This window comes from Culex pipiens, unplaced genomic scaffold (genome assembly GCF_016801865.2).
Source record: "Culex pipiens pallens isolate TS unplaced genomic scaffold, TS_CPP_V2 Cpp_Un0002, whole genome shotgun sequence".
NCBI lineage: Eukaryota > Metazoa > Arthropoda > Insecta > Diptera > Culicidae > Culex > Culex pipiens.
The window spans coordinates 215,872-232,881 of NW_026292819.1; the positions used below are offsets into that span (position 1 = coordinate 215,872).

Genomic DNA, 17,010 nt, shown 5'->3' on the forward strand with positions numbered 1-17,010 from the left:
ACCCGTGGTACCCGACCGACGATCTACACGAGCTGGCCGGCGTCGACACCATCGACGCAAGCATCGAAAAGGCAACGAGAACCTTCAGGACTTCCTGTGGGATGTCAACGAATCCGCTCATCGAAGCACTCCTCCGTCAACAACTGTGATATTAGTTTTTAAGCCAAACATAGATCTAGGGTTTTTTCTCAAAATTTATTTTCCCTAAAAGAGCACGCAGCTAGCAAAATCTAAACTTAGAAACATGTACCCTCCCTGTAAAGGCTTATGAATTGATCTCAGTTGAAAGGTTCTCCAAATCTCTGAATTGCAAATGTAACATCCTGGAGCAGAACTGTTAAATTCTAATAAACACCAATTGAATTGAATTGAAAAATAATTTTTTGAGTTTGGGTATAAAAATTGAAGATTTTTTGAATTACAGAACTTTATAAATTTATAATTTATATTTTTTTTCAATGTTTGCATTTTTTAAATTTGGATACTTTTAAGTTTTAGAATTGTTGAATATCACAATTTTTAAATTTGATAATGTTAGAATGTTGGGGTTTTATAATTTTAAAATTATAACATTTTAAAAGTTTAGAATGATGAATTAAAAAGAATTAAAAATAAAAAAGAATTTTCAGCTTTTTAATTAGTTTCCTTTTCCAGATCCGGAATTCGGAGGCCGACTTGGAGCTCAACCCGGGATGCTACTGAATCCGTTGAAAAGCGTGACCGATTTCTAGAACATCTCTTTGGCCCCCTTTGAAAAGCTTAAGATTCCGCCGGCGACGGTCGACCACCTCGACCAGCCGGAATAGATGAAGATGGAGATGATCCGCAACGCCGGGACCGTGGCCGTTATTAAGAAAAGCTTATGCAAAATGACGGTGACGGTCAGCCACCTCAGGCTGCGACTGAACCTTCCGGAAGAGGTTACAAAAGAAATGGTCCGCACAGCAGGGATCGTGGCCGAGTTCGAGAAAAGCTGAAGAATCCACCAGCGACGGTCAATCACCTCGGGCTGCTGCTGAACCTGCTAGAAGAGGGGAGGAGGAGGACTGGTCGCTCAGCCGATACCGTGGCCGATTTCAAGAACCTGTGAGTATAATGCATCATTTGTAACTAATCTATACATTTTTATTAATCAGTTCCCTTTTCGCAGATCCAGAAGTAGAAACCGTTTCAAAGCGTGGCCGATTTCAAGAACATGGCTGAACTGAACCTGCTGGAAGAAGATGGTCCACACAGCCGGGACCGAGACCGATTTCAAGAATATGTCTTTTGCCCCTCGAAAAGCTCAAGAATCCGCCGGCAACGGTCGACCACCTCCGGCTGCTGCTGAACCTGCCGGAAGAGGAGATTAAGAAGATGGTCCGCAAAACCGGGACCGTGGCCGCTTTCAAGAACCTGTGAGTACAATGCGTTATTCCAAACTAATCTAACTAAAAGTTTAATTAATCCGTAACCTTTTCGCAGATCCAGAATCCGATTTCAAGAACGTCCTCCTCCCTCGAAAAGCTGAACTTGTCGGAAGAGGCGAGGAGGAGGACGGTCCGCACATCCGGGACCTTGGACGAGTTCGTGAAATGCTAGAGAGTCCACCGGCGACGGTCCCCCACCTCTGACTGCTACTGAACCTGTCGGAAGAGGCAAGGCGGAGGACGGTCCGCACATCCGGGACCTTGGACGAGTTCACGGAATACTGGAGAGTCCACCGGTGACGGACGACCACCTCGGGCTGCTGCTGAACCTGCGGGAAGAGGCGAGGAGGAGGACGGTCCGCACATCCGGGACCTTGGACGAGTTCACGGAATACTGGAGAGTCCACCGGTGACGGACGACCACCTCGGGCTGCTGCTGAACCTGCGGGAAGAGGCATGGAGGAGGACGGTCCGCACATCCGGGACCTTGGACGAGTTCGTGAAATGCTAGAGAGTCCACCGGCGACGGTCCCCCACCTCTGACTGCTACTGAACCTGTCGGAAGAGGCAAGGCGGAGGACGGTCCGCACATCCGGGACCTTGGACGAGTTCACGGAATACTGGAGAGTCCACCGGTGACGGACGACCACCTCGGGCTGCTGCTGAACCTGCGGGAAGAGGCAAGGAGGAGGACGGTCCGCACATCCGGGACCTTGGACGAGTTCGTGAAATGCAAGAGAGTCCACCGGTGACGGACGACCACCTCGGGCTGCTGCTGAACCTGCGGGAAGAGGCATGGAGGAGGACGGTCCGCACATCCGGGACCTTGGACGAGTTCGCGAAATGCTAGAGAGTCCACCGGCGACGGTCCCCCACCTCGGAATGCTACTGAACCTGTCGGAAGAGGCAAGGCGGAGGACGGTCCGCACATCCGGGACCTTGGACGAGTTCACGGAATACTGGAGAGTCCACCGGTGACGGACGACCACCTCGGGCTGCTGCTGAACCTGCGGGAAGAGGCGAGGAGGAAGACGATCCAAAAGCCGTGACCGTGGCCGAGTTCAAGAACCTGTGAGTATAATGCGTCAAAGTAATTGAACTAGAATTTTTATAAATCCGTTCCTTTTTTGCAGATCCTGAATCCGATTTCAAGAACATCTCCTTGCCCCCCTCGGAAAGCTGAACCTGCCGGAAGAGGCGAGGAGAAGGACGGTCCGCACATCCGGGACTTTCGAGCTGGAGTGTCCGCCCACTTAGGAGTGCTGCTGAACCTGCCGGAAGACGCGAGGAGGAGGACGGTCCGCACATCCGGGATTGACAAACTTAAGACTCCGCCTCCGGCTTATTTGTTAACCCTAACGTAATATTTTGAAATTAATAAAGTTTAATTGTTACGCTGAGAGTATCTAAATTTATTTTATTTTGTAGAAACTTGTTTATTACAGAAAATAGTTTTAAAAAGAAGAAAACCAAGAAGAAAATCAATCCACGAAATACGTCCGATTTTTTGCCAGATTTGTGCTGCTCTATTGCCCGCAGTCGTGCGAAAATCTGGCGCAAAATCTGGCGTGTGTCTGGCAAAACCCATCTGTCAAAACGCATAACCGATTGAATCGGTTGAAACGGTTCGTTCGCCTCAATCGTGCACGACCGGTTTGTTGCATATTCGCCAGAATTCTGGCGAAATTCTTGGGCCAGTCGGGGGGAAAATCTGCCAGACGTCTTGCGCAGCGCCCAAGACAAAACGCCCGCCAGGCGCCCCCCGTTTCCGTCTGGGACGTTTAGTTTAGTACGCGGTCGTCTTTAATTCACCTCCGGTCTCGAGTCCCGTCGGCCCAGTCCAAGGTCCACTCAAACATTATGTTTTTTTTCAAATTAAGGTTTTTAGAGTTACTATATATTTGTCAGATTTTTAGTAGAATTTTGAAGTTATTTATAAAATAATATAGCTTTCGCTATTCAGTTGTTTCAAAAATGGAAGAGCTTGATGCATTTTAAACGATATCACATAAGAAATGGCATATCGAGCAAAGAATTGAAGAAATTAGGCATGCTTGCATGCTGCCTTAAAGCTTGTTTTGAGTTTTTATACGTCTGAATTTGTTGTTTTTTTTTCGTTTAGGTACCACCAAAATTGAAATGTTGTTTGTTCCTCGGTTCTGGTTGAACTTGAATGAATGAACGATTACACTTTTTTTTTAAATGCAAACAGTTTTTTTTTTAATATCAATAGACTAAAGTAAAAAGTTTCCAAAAAATCTAAGTTTTAACTACAAAAAATTCAGCAAAACAAACTTCAATTAGTTTCGTTTAGTTCTTCGATTTTCGTGAATCTTTGTCCTAAGGGGTAACTTTTGTCCCTGATCGCGAATTTGAGGTCCGTTTTGTGATATCTCGTGACGGAGGGGCAGTATGTCTGGCCATTTTGAAATGTTAGTCTTGATAAAAAATGAAAAAAATGTTTCCGGTTAGATCGGAAAATTTCTCTACTGTTTCATGTTTTAGCATTGAAAATCGTACCATAAAAAGACAATGTAGAAAATTTTCTCAGGTTTTCAAATCTTTTTTGTTCAAAAGTGAGCAAACATGGGCAGTTATTCTTAAAAAAAATCTGCAACTGCAACTATTTTCGCAAAAGTTACTTAAAAAATGGCAATAACTTGAAAACGGTGCACTTTTTCAAAATTTCACTGAAGTACTTTTTGATTGCAAATTTGATTTTAAATCGAAAAATGAAGTTGAAAAATTTTTGCGTCCTATATTTCAGTTTTTTAAAAAAATCTGTTTTGATTAAGAAATTCATATTTTTTTGCATATTCTGGAAATTTCTGAAAAGTCTTCTTAAACATCTCAAAAATATAAAATTTAGAGTTTTTTTGCTAATAAAGTTTTAGTGACAAAAAATGAAATCAAAATCACCAAAAAAATTTTTACCGTGCATCATTTTTTTAATTGTAGTCCTTATCCATACCTACAACTTTGCCGAAGACTTCAAATCGATCTAAAAATTCCTTCAAAAGATACAATTTTTTTTAATTTTCATGCATATTTTTTGTATGAACAGTTGCCAAATTTGTATGGAAAATTTTATGGACAAACTAATGATGCAAAATGGTCTCCTTGCGCATACCGAAGGTACCAGACAAGTTTCTGTTAAAAAAATACAAAAATTTAAATTAAAAAAAAATACCGCTTCCGTAGAGAATTGCTCACTAGTTTTGATCACGCTGTATCTTTTGATAGAAGCAAGATAGCAATAGGGGCAAGTTTAGAGAACTTTCTTAATGTTTGCGCAATTTTATTCGTTTGAAAAATTTAAATCTAAACAAAAAATCCTCATATAAACGACGACACCATTCAGTTCAACATTTTAATGAGTTTTTTGGAGGCCCAAAAGGCATCAAAAAATAGATTTTCAAATACTCACATGTTCATTTCGTTATGACTAGCTCGGAAAAAAAAATAATTAAAATTCAAATAAATGGTTTAGAACTTCAATGAGGTATTTTTAGACTGTTTCTGGGAGATACATAAAAAGATCGAACCCTCAACTCGTACCATTATAAAGAAAACATCACAAAATAAACAAGCTAACCAAGTCAAACATTTCTAAATAAACTTTTGCCAAACCATCCTTACAAAGTCAAATCATTTCCCGTTTGCAAAAACTCGACAGATAAATACCAGATCGTTCTCGTTTCCCAGATTTGGGGCGGGGCCCCCCCCCCCCCCCCCCTCCTCAAAACACATCATCTCCAGCTCTCTCTCATCATGCACTTTTCCCGGAAAGTGTCTATCAAGTCGTTCCGAAATGCTCGCTCCGCCCAGAGCTAGGAAATTTCCTCCTCAGATGCACCGGAACGATTTCAATTAAAATTAATTAAATCCAAACATCGAGAAACCGACTTTTCCTTTGCCCATTAAACGTTTTCGGCAGAAGTAGTTTGGATTTCCACAAGTTTTCACTCAAAACTATCCGGAACCAATGCCGGAGGAACCTTCCATGACCAAGACAGGACCGGGGAGGTCGGCAAGGGGGAAGGTAAACGTTGTGCACCCTCCCCCTCTCGCGTGGGTATTCCCATCGTAATTCGGTCTTTTCTGAACCGATTCCAAAACGGGACTAGAAAGGGTTCGCTTCCGGTGAAAAGGGTGTTTGCACATTTAAAGTTCGTTATTTTCCCATTACCGGGAGACGGCTTCCAAACTGGGAACGGGGACCATTTCCGGCTGTGTTAATTTGGGTCATCCCACCCGAAATGACTTTCTTCGTGTTGTGTGACTTTGGAGTTTTGGCTCGAAATGATGATTAAATTGCTGCAAGTTGTCCTCTGGTTATTGTCGCCAGTAACACAAAGTATACATCATAGTTAGAACTTGGTGTCGCAACTGTTTGTGTCCGCGAGGTCTAATTAATATTAATACAGCCATCGTCACCGAGGGAAAGCCAAAGTTATAATTAAAATGAATGACTTTGGGAAAAGTCAAAGCTCGCTTGCTCCCTGGCTCATCGTCACTGGTGACAAAAGTGTGTGTGTTCCCATAAGATTGATTAATGACTGAGGGGTGGTGGTCACAAAAAGGACATCTTTTTCGCACACATGTCTAGTTTTGCTGACAAAAGAACCCTCTGCAGCCCAAAACAATTATTTTCTTAGAAATCATCAAAAATACTTTCTGTTGAATTCAGTTTAGAAGTATTCCACAGATGAGTTACAAAAACCTTAAATTTGTTCATAAAATGAATAATCTTGTCAAAAAAGAACAAACGAGTCCAAATTTTCGACTGAAAGCTCATTTTAATTTCTGCAATGTCACACACCGTGGGCTAGGCCAGAAACCACTCTCGTGAATTACGATGCACTCCCACAAAAAAAAGGGACACCAGAACTGAAAGGAAGCCGACATGGTTGCATACATGGCGTTGCATTATCTCTTCGGCACACACAAAAAAAGCTTCCAGGACCGGGCGCTATGGGCGTGAGTGAACTCTCCATTCAACCATTATGAACACATGTGGCCTGTTTGCTCTTCTTTTTTTCCCAAGATTTTTTATTTTATTTTAGAAAAAGATACATTTTGTACATGGTCACATGTAGTTGTGATGAGCACTGTTAAAATTAACAGAAAATTGAACATCCCTCAGAACTTGCTCTATCAGGCATCGTGACTTTTATCATGAAATTATTTTACTTGGTTTATGCATCTAAGAGTTGATATCAATATATACATATTTTTGACATTATTTCAATTTCTATATTTTCATATTTTCAAATAAAAACTAACCTAATCCACCCATGAGGTTGATGCTTTCCTCACTTTTTACCAACAATGTGTTTAAGGTCTTCAGCAATCCAGTGCATGTTTTTATTCAGAATACCTCTAAAATTTTAAAATTTAAGAAGTGAAATTAAAAAAAAAAACGTTGAAATTACCGTTCCATACCAGCTTTTCAATATTTGTGTATTAAGGCTCACATCAAAAGTTTTGTTTTGTATTTTTTTTTAATTCGACCTTTTGTCCTTCGACGTTTTGTCCATTCGACCTTTTGGCACTCGACCTTTTGTCCATTCGACCTTATGTCTTTCGACCTTTTGTGTGGGATTTTGGCTATATGGGAGACATTGGGTCTCGTGGCGCAGGGGTAGCGGCTTCGGCTGCCGATCCCGATGATGCTATGAGACGCGGGTTCGATTCCCGCCTTATCCACTGAGCTTCTATCGGATGGTGAAGTAAAACGTCGGTCCCGGTTTCTCCTGTCTCGTCAGAGGCGCTGGAGCAGAAATCCCACGTTAGAGAAAGGCCATGCCCCGGGGAGCGTAGTGCCAATAGTTTCGTTCGGGAGACATTGGCTATAATCGTTTGAAAAATCATGCAAACATCATTTTTTAGTGTTTTGGAGTTGGGATGATGACTATCCATTACAAAAATTATTGCATGATTTTTTTTTTTTGAAAATACTGAAATAAAAAACAAAACTACGTATTTTTGCAAAAAAAAAACTCATAATTTCATTTAAAACTCATTTAAAACGATTGAGATTTTTCAAACATTTCGAAAGTTTTAAAACTATTTTTTAAATAACACAAAAAATCACAAAACTACGTATTTTCGAAAAAAAAATACTCAAATTTTTAGTTTTTTAGAATATGGGTATCGAAAAATCAGGATTTTTTCATACATTATAATAAATTATAACCAGCACATATTTTTTTTAAATACTCATTTTTTTATAATACTTCGTATTTTCGAAAAAGATACTCCAAATTTAACCTTCTACAACCTGGCGGGGTTAGGTCTGGACGGAATTCGATGTAAAAAATCGCAAAAAATCATGTTTCCACCAATTTTTGATCTTTGAAAAGCATTAGAAAGAAGAACTACTAAAATTAAAAAAAAAAGTTGGAATTTTTGCTTGTTTTATATGACCTTTCCAAAGTTGTTAAAAATGTATTTTTTAAGGGTGTGTATGTTACAATCATTTCTTATATTTTAAGTAAAATAAGTATGCAGTTATTTTTGTAGTGTCCTAGACTATGCCTATTCGCAATTTTTACAATTTAAATGATAATGGTGCCATTCTATAGGAGGAAATGAGAAAAACAAACAAAAAATTTAAAAAGTGACTGTAAAAACGTGAAACAATTACATAGGCAAAATGTTATTATATTAGGTGGTAGAAAAGGCCAGATACTTCCAAAAACAAACATAAACCAAACAAGATAAATGAAAATTTAAAAAAAAATTTAAAAATAAAACAAGAGAAGTAAAGTTTTTGAGAACAAAAGTTGCTCAAAAAACCTCCTTAACACGGGAAAAATAAAATATTTCGAAAAAAAAAAATTGGCAGTAAGGGGTTAAGTTTTTTACAATATGGGTATCAATTTGATACTATCAGATGATTGGATTTTTTTTCGAATATTCAAGATGTAACAAATTTTGAAATCTGGAATATTTTTTTTTCAAAAATACGTAGATTTGTGAAAATTATGAGTATTTGCAAAAAAATGGTTATTACATTCGAAATGATTGAAAAATCCAACCGTTTGATATCCATATTGCAAAATAAATTAAAATTTGATTTTTTTTCCGAAAATACGTTGTTTTGTAAAAAATTTGAGTATTTTCGAAAAAAAAAATTTATGACTTTTGGAATGCATAAAAAATTGGATACTAATATTGTAAAAAACTGCAATTTTGAGTATTTTTTTCGAAAAAAAGTAGCTTTGTGGAAATTTTGAGTATTTTCAAAAATTGTTGTTCTTACCTTCGAAATATATGAAAATATCCTGATCATTTGAAACCCATATTGTACAAAACAGAAATTTTGAGTACTTTTTGAGTGTTTTCAAAAAAAAAATTACATTTGAAATGCATGAAAAATACCCGATCATTGGATACCCATTCTGAAAAAAAACTGACATCATGAGTTTTTTTTTTCAAAAATTCGTAGTTTTGTGAAAATTTTGAGTATTTTCAATAAATATTGGCATAACATTCGAAATGCATGAAAAATTGCGATCATTTGATACCCATATTGTAAAAAACTGAAATTTTGAGTTTTGTTTTTCGAAAATACGTAATTTTGTGAATATTGTGAAAATTTTCAAAAAATGTTGTCATCTCATTCGAAATGTTTGAAAAAATTGCGATCATTTGAAACCCATATTGCAATAATAATAATTTTGTGTTTATTTTTTCGAGAAACATTTCATTTTATAAATACAGGAAAAATACGTTTTTTATAATTTTTTGATGTTTGCATTTTTTTCATACGATTATAGCCAATGCCCTTAAGCTCAATGCTTCAGTTATGCTCTGGGCTGTGCAAAACCGGGGCATGAGTAACATTTTAGGCATTATCAAAGGTGTCACAACGGCTATAAAACCTATCAGCCAAAATCAACATTAAAACCACCTAGTCGTGACAGCCTCCCCAGAACCAGTATATACCTTTCTTAAAACCCAAAAGGACCGCCGCAAAATGTTGTCTCGGCATATTTATAAAACCTACCTAGGAGTTCAAGGCTTTACAACGGAATTCTAACAACCTCCTCAAAGCCTTAATAAAACCTATGTTACTGGGTTAGTCAGGAGTTATGAAAAAATGACATTTCAAACGTCTTCAAACGTCTTATACCGGACAGGTTTTTATTCTGGCACAAAATAAGTCTTCGTCTTAACTAATGAGGTTATTTAAATAATTTGAAAATTTCAAATTTTTTTTTTGCGGTTTTTTGAAAAAAAAAGTTTAACATAAAAATTAGGGGGCAAAACAAACTTTTTTCAAAACAGTTCAAATTTTTAATTGAAGTTTTAGTGAAGTTATCTGAAATTAATTAAAAATGCATTCCGCTGTGTTTAAAGCAGTTTTAGCATGTTTAGCTTAAAATCTTTAGAATGTTAAATAATTTACAATGTACTTAATCGTTAGAAGTTATTTTTTTTTCACAAAAAAAAACGTTTTTGCGTCAGATTATGCCATCTTCATATTTTGTTACCTAAACCAGGATAATGCAATATTCCAAGGACACCCTTTTCCCTTCAAGCTGAGTACACTCCCAGTTTTCCGCCGAGTCATTTAAGAGCAACAATGGCACTTTTGTAGGGCATAGGGTAGGGACGAATCAACCACCCACCCACCACCACCACTACCCTGCTGTCAGGGTCCCAACAACACTATTGCTCCACAATAAAAAGCAACAAAAAAAAACAACAAACACACAATGGAGGGTACTTTTGGAATAATGAAACATTAATGTTTGGTTGATTAATGGTTGTTACAGTTTGCTGCTGGGGCTTTTCCTAGTCAATGTAGCTGCTCCTACTAACTAACTAACTATACAGGCAAGCATGGACTTGCCGCCACAGAGTGCCAGAGATATTAATGGGAGGGCTTTATGCTTGGCCAAGTTCTGCTGCTGCGAGAACGCAGCCTTGCAGAAGGTACTGGCTGTTGAGTTTTGTAATTTGCTTGTGGAAGTATAAATTGCTTTCAGTTTTCCTGGCTTCCAGTGAAAGCACGAGTTTTGGGGGTGGGGATGCTTTATTTATTAATTTGAAGTCTGTCAGGATTCTGTCGGCTTTTGTGGACTTTTCCACTTCCGCTGGTTTGAACTTGAATGCCTATTTTGTGAGCTGAAAGTTGTTTGTGAGGTAGTTTGAAACCAAACCTTTTGCTCTAGCGATGCAAATACTGCTTTTGCTGGTAACAACTGTTGCCTACATTTGGGCGTTTCTACGTTTTTTACCCTTTCCTAGAATCCAATTGATAGAGCAATCTTACAATGTCATCATCCTTCAAAACAGTACATTTGCAGCAGCAGTAGCTGCACTCCCAAAAGTGACGCAAATTTCCCGCTGCCATTTCCTTCCCCCCCCCGCCCCCCAATTCCATCTTGGCGAAAATCGGATCCCATTGTGAAAATGGAACGGCAGCTGCAATGCAATGAAATAATTTTCCATTTTCGACATGTCATCCAGGCGAAGCTGGAGTGCACAAAAGTGTACCATTCGTAAACAAATACAATGGATTGGAACCGGAAATGGGGGGGGGTCTGCACACATACACAGCACACACACACATTCAAACATTGTTTCTTTGGGGCGAATTTTGCACAAGCTTTTGTTTCTGATCGTGTGAGAAGAAGTGGAAGTCATGTTTTATCGTGACACGTACTTTTCGATTCGTTATTCGGCACTGTGAGATACAAATAGGGGAACAGCATCTAATTCCAGCGTGCCTCTAATGTTGGCAGGTCAGAACTTTGACATTCAATTAAAGCTAATTAAAAGCGTTTTCAGCTGAACTCGAGTGATAAATAGCTCAATAAGAAGTGAGCAAGCAAGTTTCTATCAAAAGTTTTGCAAAATTAGTTGTTTAAATAGTGAAAATCTCCAAATTGGATGGAGTTACGAGCGAGGGCTTAACCTGCCAAACATACGAGAATTTCCCCTAGTTTCAAAATTGTCAACTTTTTATTTGTTTCGTTCTTTAGTTCTTTAGTTCTTTAGTTATTTTGTTATTTTGTTATTTTGTTATTTTGTTATTTTGTTATTTTGTTATTTTGTTATTTTGTTATTTTGTTATTTTGTTATTTTGTTATTTTGTTATTTTGTTATTTTGTTATTTTGTTATTTTGTTATTTTGTTATTTTGTTATTTTGTTATTTTGTTATTTTGTTATTTTGTTATTTTGTTATTTTGTTATTTTGTTATTTTGTTATTTTGTTATTTTGTTATTTTGTTATTTTGTTATTTTGTTATTTTGTTATTTTGTTATTTTGTTATTTTGTTATTTTGTTATTTTGTTATTTTGTTATTTTGTTATTTTGTTATTTTGTTATTTTGTTATTTTGTTATTTTGTTTTTTTTTGTTTTGTTATTTTGTTATTTTGTTATTTTGTTATTTTGTTATTTTGTTATTTTGTTATTTTGTTATTTTGTTATTTTGTTATTTTGTTATTTTGTTATTTTGTTATTTTGTTATTTTGTTATTTTGTTATTTTGTTATTTTGTTATTTTGTTATTTTGTTATTTTGTTATTTTGTTATTTTGTTATTTTGTTATTTTGTTATTTTGTTATTTTGTTATTTTATTTTTTTTGTTATTTTGTTATTTTGTTATTTTGTTATTTTATTTTTTTTGTTATTTTGTTATTTTGTTATTTTGTTATTTTGTTATTTTGTTATTTTGTTATTTTGTTATTTTGTTATTTTGTTATTTTGTTATTTTGTTATTTTGTTATTTTGTTATTTTTTTTATTTTGTTATTTTGTTATTTTGTTATTTTGTTATTTTGTTATTTTGTTATTTTGTTATTTTGTTATTTTGTTATTTTGTTATTTTGTTATTTTGTTATTTTGTTATTTTGTTATTTTGTTATTTTGTTATTTTGTTATTTTGTTATTTTGTTATTTTGTTATTTTGTTATTTTGTTATTTTGTTATTTTGTTATTTTGTTATTTTGTTATTTTGTTATTTTGTTATTTTGTTATTTTGTTATTTTGTTATTTTGTTATTTTGTTATTTTGTTATTTTGTTTTTTGTTATTTTGTTATTTTGTTATTTTGTTATTTTGTTATTTTGTTATTTTGTTATTTTGTTATTTTGTTATTTTGTTATTTTGTTATTTTGTTATTTTGTTATTTTGTTATTTTGTTATTTTGTTATTTTGTTATTTTGTTTGTTTTGTTGTTTTGTTGTTTTGTTATTTTGTTATTTTGTTTTTTGTTATTTGTTTTTTGTTATTTTGTTATTTTGTTATTTTGTTATTTTGTTATTTTGTTATTTTGTTATTTTGTTATTTTGTTATTTTGTTATTTTGTTATTTTGTTATTTGTTATTTTGTTATTTTGTTATTTTGTTATTTTGTTATTTTGTTATTTTGTTATTTTGTTATTTTGTTATTTTGTTATTTTGTTATTTTGTTATTTTGTTTTTTTATTTTTTTTGTTATTTTGTTATTTTGTTATTTTGTTATTTTGTTATTTTGTTATTTTGTTATTTTGTTATTTTGTTATTTTGTTATTTTGTTATTTTGTTATTTTGTTATTTTATATTTTGTTATGTTGCTTTTATGTTGTATTTTGTTATTTTGTTATTTTGTTATTTTGTTATTTTGTTATTTTGTTATTTTGTTATTTTGTTATTTTGTTATTTTGTTATTTTGTTATTTTGTTATTTTGTTATTTTGTTATTTTGTTATTTTGTTATTTTGTTATTTTGTTATTTTGTTATTTTGTTATTTTGTTATTTTGTTATTTTGTTATTTTGTTATTTTGTTATTTTGTTATTTTGTTATTTTGTTATTTTGTTATTTTGTTATTTTGTTATTTTGTTATTTTGTTATTTTGTTATTTTGTTATTTTATATTTTGTTATGTTGCTTTTATGTTATTTTGTTATTTGTTATTTTGTTATTTTGTTATTTTTTATTTTGTTTTTTTGTTATTCTGTTATGTTATTATTTTGTTATTTTGTTATTTTTGTTATTTTGTATTTGTTATTTTGTTATTTTGTTATTTTGTTATTTTGTTATTTTGTTATTTTGTTATTTTGTTATTTTGTTATTTTGTTATTTTGTTATTTTGGTATTTTGTTATTTTGTTATTTTGTTATTTTGTTATTTTGTTATTTTGTATTTTTGTTATTTTGTATTTTGTATTTTTGTATTTTTGTATTTTTGTATTTTTGTATTTTTGTATTTTTGTATTTTTGTATTTTTGTATTTTTGTATTTTTGTATTTTTGTATTTTTGTATTTTTGTATTTTTGTATTTTTGTATTTTTGTATTTTTGTATTTTGTTATTTTTGTATTTTTGTATTTTTGTATTTTTGTATTTTTGTATTTTTGTATTTTTGTATTTTTGTATTTTGTATTTTGTATTTTTGTATTTTTGTTTTTTTGATTTTTGTATTTTTGTATTTTGTATTTTGTATTTTGTATTTTGTATTTTGTATTTTGTATTTTGTATTTTTGTATTTTTGTATTTTTGTATTTTTGTATTTTTGTATTTTTGTATTTTTGTATTTTTGTATTTTTGTATTTTTGTATTTTTGTATTTTTGTATTTTTGTATTTTTGTATTTTTGTATTTTTGTATTTTTGTATTTTTGTATTTTGTTTATTTTGTTTATTTTTGTATTTTTGTATTTTTGTATTTTTGTATTTTTGTATTTTTGTATTTTTGTATTTTTGTATTTTTGTATTTTTGTATTTTTGTATTTTGTATTTTTGTATTTTGTATTTTTGTATTTTTGTATTTTTGTATTTTTGTATTTTTGTTATTTGTATTTTGTATTTTTGTATTTTTGTATTTTTGTATTTTTGTATTTTTGTATTTTTGTATTTTTGTTATTTTGTATTTTTGTATTTTTGTTATTTTGTATTTTTGTATTTTTATATTTTTGTATTTTTGTATTTTTGTTATTTTGTATTTTTGTATTTTTGTATTTTTGTATTTTTGTATTTTTGTATTTTTGTATTTTTGTATTTTTGTTATTTTTGTATTTTTGTATTTTTGTATTTTTGTATTTTTGTATTTTTGTATTTTTGTATTTTTGTATTTTTGTATTTTTGTATTTTTGTTGTATTTTTGTATTTTTGTATTTTTGTATTTTTGTATTTTTGTATTTTTGTATTTTGTTATTTTTGTATTTTTGTATTTTTGTATTTTTGTATTTTTGTATTTTTGTATTTTTGTATTTTTGTTATTTTGTATTTTTGTATTTTTGTATTTTTGTATTTTGTTATTTTTGTATTTTTGTATTTTTGTATTTTTGTATTTTTGTATTTTTGTATTTTTGTATTTTTGTATTTTTGTATTTTTGTATTTTTGTATTTTTGTATTTTTGTATTTTTGTATTTTGTTATTTTGTATTTTTGTATTTTTGTATTTTTGTATTTTTGTATTTTTGTATTTTTGTATTTTTGTATTTTTGTATTTTTGTATTTTTGTATTTTTGTATTTTTGTATTTTTGTATTTTTGTATTTTTGTATTTTGTTATTTTGTATTTTTGTATTTTTGTATTTTTGTATTTTTGTATTTTTGTATTTTTGTATTTTTTATTTTTGTATTTTTGTATTTTGTTATTTTTGTATTTTTGTTATTTTGTATTTTTGTATTTTTGTATTTTTGTATTTTTGTATTTTTGTATTTTTGTATTTTTGTATTTTTGTATTTTTGTATTTTTGTATTTTTGTATTTTTGTATTTTTGTATTTTTGTATTTTTGTATTTTTGTATTTTTGTATTTTTGTATTTTGTATTTTGTATTTTTGTTATTTTTGTATTTTTGTATTTTGTATTTTTGTATTTTTGTATTTTTGTATTTTGTATTTTTGTATTTTTGTATTTTTGTATTTTTGTTTTTTTGTATTTTGTTATTTTGTATTTTTGTATTTTTGTATTTTTGTATTTTTGTATTTTTGTATTTTTGTATTTTTGTATTTTTGTATTTTTGTATTTTTGTATTTTTGTATTTTTGTATTTTTGTATTTTTGTATTTTTGTATTTTTGTATTTTTGTATTTTTGTATTTTTGTATTTTTGTATTTTTGTATTTTTGTATTTTTGTATTTTTGTATTTTTGTGATTTTGTATTTTTTATTTTGTATTTTTGTTATTTTGGTATTTTTGTATTTTTGTATTTTTGTATTTTTGTATTTTTGTATTTTTGTTATTTTTGTATTTTTGTATTTTTGTATTTTTGTATTTTTGTATTTTTGTATTTTTGTATTTTTGTATTTTTGTATTTTGGTATTTTTGTATTTTTGTATTTTTGTATTTTGTTATTTTTGTATTTTTGTATTTTTGTATTTTTGTATTTTTTTATTTTTGTATTTTTGTATTTTTGTATTTTTGTATTTTTGTATTTTTGTATTTTTGTATTTTTGTATTTTTGTATTTTTGTATTTTTGTATTTTTGTATTTTTGTATTTTTGTATTTTTGTATTTTTGTATTTTTGTATTTTTGTATTTTTGTATTTTTGTATTTTTGTATTTTTTTATTTTTGTATTTTTGTATTTTTGTATTTTTGTATTTTTGTATTTTTGTTATTTTGTTATTTTGTATTTTGATTATTTTGGCCTAATTATTGTTATTTTGTTTATTATTAGTTATTATTTTTAGTTATTTAATTTTAGGAGGGATTAATTATATGTTATTTGTGTATATTTATGTTCCTTTTGGTAATAAGGGTACATAATAGAAACAAAGGATTATTCATTAATCTAGTGTGTTATAACTAAAGCGTTTAGCGTGGTAGGGCGGATATAATAGTGATGTGGGGAAATTTTGTTACTTTGACATAAAAGTTATTAGGATCTAAATTGCGATAATTTAGTTATTCTTGTTAGATGCTATTTTGTTATTGTACCCATATTGATTAAAATAGAACTTATATGGTTACATTTATGGTATATTTTTGTGAGGGGTGGTTGATTGTTTGTTAGTTTGTATATTTTGTTATAAAATAAACGAAATATTGATCAAAAATGATCAAATGTTGAACAAATGTTATCTATAAGTTACTTTAAGAAATTTAGTGAACTTATATGTTATCAATAGTAATAATAAGTTATTTTGTATAATATGATCTTTGTTGGATTCTGTAAGGTGTTCATATAAGATATAGTTAGAACAAATGATATTCTATAGTAAATTATTATTGTTATTTTTGGTATCCTAATTGGTTTATATTTAGTTCAAACCTAGTGGATACTCATAGAACAGAAATGTATAAAGTGTTAGAATAACATTAGATACTTATGAACAAAAGTTACTTAAGGCACTTATGTACATATAGATCAATTGTTCTAAAGGGATACAAATGTATCGTATATAGAACTGTTGTAATTGAACATAAGGAGTAATCAAATGTAGATATAGTAACTTAAAGGAAATAAAGTGTCGAATGTGTGGATGAGATGGATATATTAGTTGATAGCTTAAGAATCTATAGACAACAGACAACATATTAGAACATAAGTAATCATTGTACTAATGATAAATTAAAGAACATTTGTAACTATATGGCGTGGGTAATAAATACATATTGAGAACAAAAGAATACAAAATACAAAATAAAATTCTGTATCTAA

At 30.8% G+C, this 17,010-nt stretch overlaps 1 protein-coding gene across 1 annotated transcript; it reads right to left on the minus strand.

Annotated features, from left to right (window-relative positions):
• Positions 1–1,151: 1,151 nt before the first annotated feature.
• LOC128093689 (uncharacterized) lies at positions 1,152–2,477 on the minus strand. The gene is made up of 2 exons (XM_052711346.1): positions 1,455–2,477; positions 1,152–1,395 (listed from the first exon to the last, which is right to left on the minus strand). The coding sequence occupies exon 1, from the start codon at positions 1,999–2,001 to the stop codon at positions 1,681–1,683; it is 321 nt and encodes a 106-aa protein (XP_052567306.1). The 5' UTR covers positions 2,002–2,477; the 3' UTR covers positions 1,152–1,395; positions 1,455–1,680.
• Between the last annotated feature and the right edge of the window lie 14,533 nt (positions 2,478–17,010).